We start from the raw sequence: 10,334 nt of genomic DNA on the forward strand, positions 1-10,334 counted from the left end.
AATCTCACCTAATCGTTGGCGAGTGTAAAGTCACCTCTATAATAGTGCTTTACTCTTTATCCATTCACCAAGAACGTTCTCTCGGTATCTATGATATGTAGCTCAATTGCACCTTGCGGAGTAACTCTTACTACCTCAAATGGGTCCCACCATCTCGATTTGAGTTTCCCGAGAAAGAGTCTTAACCTCCAATTGAATAAGAAAACCAATTGTCCTGGCTCGAACTCACGATTGTGAATATTCTTATCATGCCAATGCTTGGTATTTTTTTATACAACTTGGCATTCTCATATCCGTGGAAGCAAAATTCATCAAGCTTGTTCAATTGCAACGACCAATTTTCATCCACTAATTCCACATCAAATTTCAAATTCTTTATCACCCAATGGCCTTGCGCTCAATTTCCACCCGCAAATGACATGCCATCCCATAAACCAGCTTGTAAGGAGAGGCTCTGATTGAAGTTTTGTAAGCAGTCTGGTATGCCCATAGAGCATCATCAAACTTGACAACCCAATCTTTTCTACTTGCACCAACTATCTTCTCAAGAATATGCTTTATCTCTCTATTTGACACTTCAACTTGCCTTCTAGTCTGAGGATGGTAGGCGGTCGCAACCTTGTGTTTGACCCCGTATTTTGCTAGGAGATTATCCAGCAGCTTGTTACAGAAATGGGTGCCCCCATCACTTTTCAACACTCTCGGGGTGTCGAACCTTATAAAGATATGCTTCTTCACAAAGTTCGCCACAACCTTGACATCATTGGTAGGAAGAGCAATTGTCTCTACCCACTTCAGCACATAGTCAACAACTGCCAAAATGTATTTGTACCCATTGGACGAGGGGAATAGAACCATGAAGTCAATTCCCTAAACGTAAAAAATTTCAACTTCCATAATACCATGCAATGGAATCTCATGTCTTTGTGGAATCTTTCCCGTTCTCTGTCATCTATCACACTTCTTTATGAACTCATGAGAATCTTTAAACAACCTAGACAAATAGAAACTCAAATACAACACTTCGCTGCCGTTTTGTCACCTACATGCATAGGGAGACACATGACAATCATGTAAAATATCATTTTTCTCAGACTCGGGCACACATCTTCTCATCAACTGATCATCACATGATTTGAAAAAAAATGGCTCATCCCACACATATGATCTCACATCTCGTGAGAATGTCTTTTTAGCATGAGGTTCAAGGTTAAGCGGCGTTTCTCCACTTGCTAGATAGTTCACAAAATTTGCATACCATGGCATCTCCCCACTAGTAATGGCCAACAATTTCTCATCCGGGAAGGTTTTCTTGATGACATCTCCCTTAGCTACATGATTACGAGTTTCTAAACTGGACAAGTGATCGACCTCTTGATTCTCTGTTCCTTTACGGTCTTGAATCTTCAAGTCAAATTCCTATAAGAGTAAAGCCCAAAGGATTAGCCTTGGTTTAGAATTTTTCTTTTTGAACAAATACCTGATGGCTGAATGATCTACGCAGACGATGACTTTGGTGGCAACCAAGTAAGACCAAAATTTATCGAACACCCACACTACAATAAGAAACTCCTTTTCTATTATAGTATAATTTATTTGATCAGAAGTAGGAGTCTTGCTTGCGTAGTAAATGGAGTGAAATACGTTTCTCCTCCTTTGGCCCAATACGACCCCAATTGCGCCATCACTGGCATCACACATCATCTCGAATGTCTCGTTTCAGTCAGGAGCCACTATGATTGGTGCACTTACTAATTTCTTTTTCAGCTCCTCAAATGACTTCAGACAAGCATCGTCAAACTTGAATGGCACATCCTTCTCTAACAACTTGCACAATGGAAAGAAATTTTTTGATAAATCCTTTATGAATCAGTGATAAAAACTTGCATGTCCTAGAAAACTTCAAACTCCTTTCGCTGAAATTAGTGGTGGCAACTTTTCAATTCCTACCACCTTAGCTTTGTCAACTTCCAGTCCATCTCTAAAAAACTTGTGCAGCATCACTATGCCTTCACGTACCATGAAATGACACTTTTCCCAATTCAGTACAAGATTAGTCTCCTCGCACCTAGAAAGCACTTTTGCAATATTGGTCAAGCATTCATCAAAACAATCATCCATAAAGACTTCTACAAACACAGAAAAATCATCCATAAAGACTTCTACAAATCATTCCACTGTATCGGTGAAATACACCTTTGAAAAGATGCAGGTGCATTACATAACCCGAATGGCATACTCTTAAATGCATAAGTGCCATAAAGACATGTAAAATGGTCTTTTCTTGATCTTCTAAGGCAATACAATCTGATTATACCCTAAATAGTCATTGAGGAAACAATGGTATACCTGTCCGACTAACCTATCAAGCATTTGATCAATTAAGGGGAGGGTAAAGTGATCTTTTCGTGTAGAATTATTCAACTTCCTGTAGTCCATGCATATTCGCCAACTAGACACAAACTTAGTTGGGATTAATTCATTTTGTTCATTTACTACAACAGTCATTACCCCCCCCCCTTTTTAGGTACACATTGGACATGGCTTACCCATATACTATCGGAGATATAAAATACTACGCTATGCGTCGAGCCACTTAATCAATTCTTTTCTTACTACCTCTTTCATGAATGGATTTAGGAGGTGTTGATGTTCCACACTAGGCTTTTTCCCTTCTTCATGAGTATTTTGTGCATGCAGAATGGGGAGGTAAAACCCTTGATGTCAGACATTGTCCAACCAATGGCACACTTGTGCTCTCTAGGCACTCTCAATAGCTTTTCTTCCTGCAAGTTAAACAAATAAGAAAAAACAATCGTAGGAAAAGTGTTCGAACTTCCCAGATATGCATAATGAAGATGAAAGAGTAAGAGTTTAAGTTCCAGTTTTGGGACCTCCTCAATAGAGGGTTTAGAGGCAGGTTGATTGGCCGATCCATAGGCTCAAACTGGGATCTTTCTCTCGTGTATTCGCAAGATGCATCCCGAATTTGCATCATCTCCTTAACTTCTTCTTAAAGTTCCACATGATTAAACAATATCAATTCCTTTTCAAGTGCATCTTATTTAAATACAATTATCTACATAGTTGGTTCATTTACCTCCACTACAAAAATCATTGCAAGATCCTCATAGCAACGAGGAAACTGAATGGCTCGATACGCATTGAAGACAACTTCTTCTTTCTCCACCCTCATGATCATCTTACCTTCTTGGACTTTGATGATTGCATCTCTAGTGTCCAAAAGAGGTCATCCCAAGATGATAGGAACTAGCTTATCATCCTTATAGTCCAAGATGATAAAATTTGCTGGGAAAGTAAACTTTCCGAGTGCAACAACACATCCTTAATTGCCCCCATCGGGATAAACATAAGATCATCATCCAGCTGCAGCATCACTGTAGTGGGTCTCGGAGCTCCTAAGACCAGTTGCTTGAACACTGACAACGGCACCGGATTGATATTTACACCAAATCATATAGGTCTCTACCCACATCGATCACACAAATCCTCACAGGGATGGTAAAACTACCTAGATCCTTAAGCTTTTGTGGAAGCTTGTGTTGAATCCTGGAAGTGCACTCTTTAGTAAGTGCGATGGTTTCAAACTCAGTTAACCTCCTTTTATTTTCCATTATATCCTTGATGTATTTTGCATATTTTGGGATATCACAGACCATGTCCACCAAAGGGATGTTCGAGTGCATCTGCTTCAGCATATCTAGAAATTTGTGAAACATGTGGTCATCATTCTTCTTTCTCATTCTTTAAGGAAAAAGGGTGGTGTGAACACATCATTTTTATCCAACCGGAATACTCTTACAAAATCATAACCTAGATATTTTCTAATTTATTTTAGTTTTTATGAAATTTTTAGGAATATCTGCTTAATTGTTTGCATTTTAGTTGCATTTTAATATTTTAGAAAAGCATAGAAAATATCCAAAAAATATTCAATTTTCATGCATTGCGTTTTTAGGTTGATATTTGCATTTTTACGTTTAAATTGTTAATTAATTGCATTAACAGAAAAAAATAAAAAATATTGGTCATTTTTACATTTTTAGGCTTTAGTTACAAATTAGTAGTTTTCTTTCTTTAACTCTAAGTTAATTAATCATTTTTATGTTAAAAAGCAATTAATTTATTTATATAAATTAGTCCTTTAGTTTAGGATTTTTAGTTAATTGAGAAAGTTTAAATCATGGAAAAATGGAAAATCCAAAAAAGAGAGACAAAGAAATAGGTAGGCTTTGTTTAATTTGGAAAATGGGCAACATTTGGTCTGAGAATCCCAATTCCCTTTCCCAATCCACCAAGCCCAAATCCTTTTACCCAACCCAGCTTACCCACTAACCCAAACGACGTCGTTTCAGCCCGTCCCAATCCTAGCCGTTGATCTCCTTAGATCGAACGGTTGGGAACTAACCATCCCCACCCATATATATGTCCTAACGATCCCCCAAACCATAGAGAACACCCTATTTCCCACCCCGTCTCTGTTACAACCTAACCCTAGCCGCCCTAAATTATTCTCCACTTCAAACAACCTAAACCCTAGCCGCCGCCCACTAGAAATCTTTTCACGGCGGCGGTCGGTCTCCAAACTCACCCAAATATTCACCCTATAATCACCTTTCCCCTTTCTTTCCAAATCCATGAACAAATCCTTAAATCCTCCTTGAACCCGTCGAATCTCAAATTTGAGAATCAAAAGCAATTGTGCTTGCATGTTCCGATTCCTCTGGATTCCTTAGTTAGTGTAATTCGAAACTCACCCCAAATGGATTGTTCTTGACAAGAACAATCATTTTGGTTCAATTCCGAGCCATCTTGAAATCCAGCCATAGATCCGCCTCAAATTCTTCTTTGTTTTCTCAATAGGTACATTTCTTGTTTTCATTTTAGGTTTAATTTCCATCTTCCTAGTACTTTCCACGCTATTTGTTGCTATTCCATTTTTATTTGTTTCTTTCTCTTTTATTTTCTTAAATTTTGACATTAGTCTGTGATTAATCTTTAGTTTAATTATTAGTTATTAATTACTAGTTAATTTAGGTGTTTAAGAAAATCAAATCAGCTCTTTTAATAAGGCAGTAATTCAGCTAGGTTTCTTCTAGGGTAATTGTTGGTCTGTCGTGTCTTGGTTTGTTCAATTTATTCAAATCTTTGTTTATTTTGAATTTCTCTTTGATTAATCAGCCAGTTGGTATAAGTCATAACATTAATTAATTTTAATCAGTTTTTCTAGGGTTCATTAACTTGGTTTGATTCATGCCTAATTAGTAAATCCTTAAATAGTTTAGTTTAATTAGTGTATGCCTAACTGCATAATTAGCTTAGGTCAGTTTTTATTTCATTCAGTGGTTTTGTTTTAACCGTTTCAGCCTTAATTGAAATATGTGAGGGGTACAAGAATTAAAACAATAACTTAAAGGGGTCTTTTAAAGGGTGGGTAAATAGGAAATTGAGATAAGGCAAGTAGAGGGTTCTAGAACATGGGCAGCTAGCCCTATTTGGCTTGTACAAAATACTAAAACCAATTAGAGACAGCCAGTTGTCTAATTCTGTTAAAAAGATGCTCTTTGAGGGCTGCTTTTAAGGGCCCTCATGTTTGAGTACTCAAAATAGTTTAGGTTTTTGTGGTCTTGTTCAAAGTCCAGGGTGATGGATGTTGTTATTAGCTCTTTTCTCGTTTATGTGTTAAAGGGTGTGAGATGCCATGTTGGTCATGGTGTCTCATTTGGATTTTGACGTCCAAGTTTACCCCTGTTTAAGAGAAATTAAATGGTTTAATTGCCAAATCATGTTCAGATCTTATCTTAGAATTGCAGTTATGGTAGAAAGGGTTACATGACTGGTCTTAATGTGATCAATTTGTAGTTTATGTTAATATTGTATTAATAATATTGTTAATTAACTAAAATCTCTGGTTGTATTCTATTTCGGGAGGGTCGTGCTTCATTAAGGATTTAGTGGCAATTGGGCCAGGCATTGGCCCAAATGGGGTGGCTTTGGTCATAATCACCCCTGGCGTGGTTCTGGGCCTTTCTCATTTTTGGGGCTCAACTTCAAAGCCCAAAGAGTGCCAGCGTTGTTCTTCTTTAAAAAACTTGTGATCAAATGCCTTAATGGGCTCTCTGCTGGCTCAATTTGTCCTAAAATAATTAGACACCCAATACTCATCTATAAATAGAAGCCTTATATTATATTTTGATTTAGTTTAAACCCGAACCTTCGTAGCTTTCTTTAGGCGCGCTTATAATAAAAAATCATCATAGCTACGGGTACGGTTCCCGTGACGTAGTTGTGATAAATAATTTTCAAATCCCGGTGCACATTTCATGTGACCTGGCCATAACTTATAATAATGTTAATAAATTAAACATGTTGTAGATCGTGGGTACGGTTCCCGTGACACTATTCGTAATGTGTAGCAAACAAACAAGTGTACGATAATCGTAACTTGTTCCAGAATAGTTCCATAAATAATTAAAAGCGGTCAAAGGTAAAAATGCACAATAGGTATAAAATATATAATTAATCAGCTAATTAGGCCAATAATAATAGTTGAGAGACCGTGCTAAAACTACAGAACCCGTGAATGCCTAACACCTTCTCCCGGGTTAACAGAATTCCTTACCAAGATTTCTGTGTTTTGCGGACCGTAAAACAGAGTCAAACTTCGTCGATTCGGGATTTTAAACCGGTGATTTGGGACACCATAAATTATCCCAAATGACGACTCTAACCTTAAATAAATAATCCCATTTTGATTATTATCACTTTAATTGGAAAAACTCCCTTATATCACTTTCGGGTAGAAAAAGGAGGTGTGACAGCTCTGGCGACTCTGTTGGGGGTCGAACCCAGAATCTCTGGTTCGAACCTAGAATAACATAGCCTCATGCCGGATCCCTTGTAGGGGCACTTATTTGCATCACGTGCATTTGACCTTGGGGACACAACACAGGGTTTGGGTCCGTCTAGGACAGGTGCACCCGAAATAAAAAGACCAACCTGATGCATTTTTACGTGCTACCTATGCATTTATTTTTTTCGGCTTGCATGTTGACCGACCTCTAGATTAAGGAAGAACAATCAAAGAAAACAAAGATTGATGTATGAGAGAGAAATTCATCTGTTTCTCAAAAATGGTATTCAAAATATCCCGAAACTCTACCAAAATTTTGCAAAAAAAAAATAGAAAAAAGAAAGAAGAAAAAAAGAGAAAAAGGGGAAAAGGTCAGTCCAAAATGATTTATATTTTCTTGGTACGTCAAAACTAACCAAACTATGCGGGTTTGATTCTCACTTGATATGGGATACATAAGCAACCCCCATCGGGTCCATCCCCGCTTTTGTAAAAGTAACCAAAAATATGAAATGTCGTCATTTTTTCAGTCGTAAATAAAGTGGGTGATGCCATTTTTGTCTAAATAGACAAATGTCCCGACGGGATGCCGGAAGGCTGTTTTTGCAAGAATAGTCACCGACGATTTCTTTGTTAATTTTTGACCACCTAGCAAACGCATCCCTAAAATCTTCCATTTTGAAGTGCTAAAGGGCCGTATTCGCAAAAGCAGACTTGATTTATTTGAAAATTTTCAAAATAAACCCTTTTTATCAGTTTTCAAATAAGATTCACTTTGTCTTTAAACCAATCACTCTAATCTAAATGTGCAGAATGAACACGAGTCAAAATTTACCGATTAAGGTTATGACTAAGACTCCGTTGGCACTTCATATGTGGTGGGAAGATTTGGGTGAGCAAGGACGAGACATGGTCAACCATTACCTGGGGGAACTCACCGGGTTATTAAAGATTAGGCCTATGGGTGATATAATAAACACATTGGTGACATTCTGGGACCCAACTCACAACGTTCTGCATTTCTCGGACTTCGAACTTACACCTACCTTGGAGGATATATCGGGCTATACTGGGAGTACAGAGGGTTTGAGGCACAAATACATGGTCGCCCCAAGGGCCGTCACTCCCCACAAGTTTATGGACTTACTAAAAATAAGTAGGTATGTCCAGTATGCAGATTTGGCAAGTGGATTTTCTACTCTACACTTCATATACCAGCGGTATGGGCATGTAAGAGGATTTGAAGACCCGGAAAGTGGAATCTGTAGTAAAGGGAACTGATCGAAGTGGGAAGAGCATAGATGTTTTGCTTTCATCGTGGCATTCTAAGGTTTCGTAATAGAGGAAAATCGGAAGTTTTTTTAATGACAATTTGAAAACCCAAAAATGTTACCTTCTTTTATTTCGCATTTATATCCTGAACTTCGTAATGATGTGATTCATGAAGCGTCATGATACGTAGGTAATCCCCATAGGATTCGATCATAGCCATAGAATAAAAAGAGGAGAAAAAGAGTGGCAAAACAAGAGAACAGAAGAAAGTGCAAAAAATAAATAAAAGTGGAGCGACAAGAACCAAGTAAGAAAATCAATAGTGGCTAAAGAGAGGCAGGAGAGAAAAAGAAAATGAGAAGAGAAAGTGCAAAGTGAAAAAAGTTAGTTCAGGTCGTGATGAAACATGAGACCGTTCAAATACATAATAGAAACTTTTAATTATTCAGGTGCATTGCATCACAAACGTGCGGTTGCCTATCTGTTAAACCCTTAAACACTAACAAGTTTGTTGTTGTCATTGAGTACAGGATAGTGGTTAGTTTGTTTGGTATTTTGGCGAGCCAGCCATAAAAAACCAAATCTAAACGCAAGGCGATCATGGCTAGCAAAGAATTGGACGTGAGTGTTATTGACCCGCCGAGAGAGATGGAGGAATTTGAGTCTGGTTTGAAAGAAGAGGTACATAAGTTGAAGCACCAAATGGCTTAAATGTTCCAAGCATGGATTAAGGGGCATCCTCCACCATCATATCCCGCCAACCCTGCTTTCATCCCACCACTAGCTCAGTCTCAAGATCCCACCATTGTCGATCTATCCCCGCAACACTCACCAAAATTCACCCCTTACCATTATCATGGAACCACTTCACATACCCTGATCCTCCAGTTACCCCTATCTTTGTAGCACCTCAACAAGCTACCCTCCATCGATCTTCTAGTGAGTCGACATTCCAAACCCAAGATAATCAGTACTATGCCCCAGAGCCCACCTTCAAAGTCCCGGATCACTACTCCTACACTCCTCACTTTGAACTTCCTGTCGAAACTAAGAAGCCACCCAAAAACACGAAGTAAGAGGGGATATTTAGGAAGGTAACGAGCTTGGAGTGGTCATTGAGAAATATGCAAGGTTTAGGTGGCCAAGTGAGTGTGGCATATAAGGATCTGTGCTTGTTTCCCGATGTCCAGCTGCCTGTCGGATGCAAAATTCCAAAATTTGTCTTGTACGACGGGCATGGAGACCCTGTGTCCCACTTAAGAGGATTTTACAGCAAAATGAGGGGTGCTGGTGGGAAGATGAATTACTGATGGCATATTTTAGTCAATGTTTGAGTGGTGCAGCATTGGAATGGTAAACCCGCCAATATAACAACAAGTGGTATACTTGGGATGACTTGGCTCAGGCTTTCACTCGGCATTTCCTCTACAACGTAGAAATTATCCCAAATAGCCTATCCTTGACTAAGATAGAGAAAAATCCCAGTGAGAGTTTCAGGGAGTATGGTTTTTGGTGGAGAAAACAGGCGTCACGAGTCAACCCTCCAATGGAGGAAGATGAAATGGTGGAGTACCTTTTTCAGGCCTTGGAGCCTACTTACTTTGGTCATCTGATCTGGCCATAGGTAAGTCTTTCAATGAAGTGGTAAAAATGGGAGGAATGGTAGAGGAATGACTCAAATCAAGCAAGATCATGAGTTACTCTTTCATCAAACCAACTACACAAGCGATCCAGAATGTCACCAGGGGTGTGTTAGGGAAAAGGAAGAGAGAAAATGTTGCTATGGTCGTCTCAGGATTGTGGAATGGCCTAAGGGGTTCACCTCATCATTACACCCATCCTCGACCCCAACCTAAACCTATACCCAAGCTCTATATAATCCACCCCAACACTTATTCCCACTCCAAGACACTCAATATTCAGTTAGGCCACCGCAATACCACGTCCACCACGCACAGTCATATGATCAACCCCCTCCTTACCTGCAATAGCGTGCCCCAGCTCCACAAAAATCTTACCCACCTCCACAAACATACCAAAACCCTTCTGGTCCCAGCTTTCGACCCAGGCCGGAGCATAAAAGGGAAAGGCATCATTGGAAACAAACTTTCACCCCGCTTGGAGAGTCTTACACCAGTCTGTATCAGAGGTTGAGGCAATTGGACGTTCTAAGGCTGATTGAGTCAAA

The 10,334-nt window shown here is 39.1% G+C and overlaps 1 protein-coding gene across 1 annotated transcript; it reads right to left on the reverse strand.

Annotated features, from left to right (window-relative positions):
* Nucleotides 1-378: 378 nt before the first annotated feature.
* On the reverse strand, nt 379-3,196 carry LOC142174430 (uncharacterized). Its single transcript, XM_075240223.1, has 6 exons — nt 3,101-3,196; nt 2,717-2,786; nt 1,954-2,129; nt 1,753-1,860; nt 1,174-1,419; nt 379-870 (listed from the first exon to the last, which is right to left on the reverse strand). Exons 1-6 carry the CDS (start codon nt 3,194-3,196, stop codon nt 379-381), a joined length of 1,188 nt encoding a protein of 395 aa, XP_075096324.1.
* Nucleotides 3,197-10,334: the final 7,138 nt, after the last annotated feature.

Source organism: Nicotiana tabacum, chromosome 20, assembly GCF_000715075.1.
Source record: "Nicotiana tabacum cultivar K326 chromosome 20, ASM71507v2, whole genome shotgun sequence".
Lineage (NCBI taxonomy): Eukaryota > Viridiplantae > Streptophyta > Magnoliopsida > Solanales > Solanaceae > Nicotiana > Nicotiana tabacum.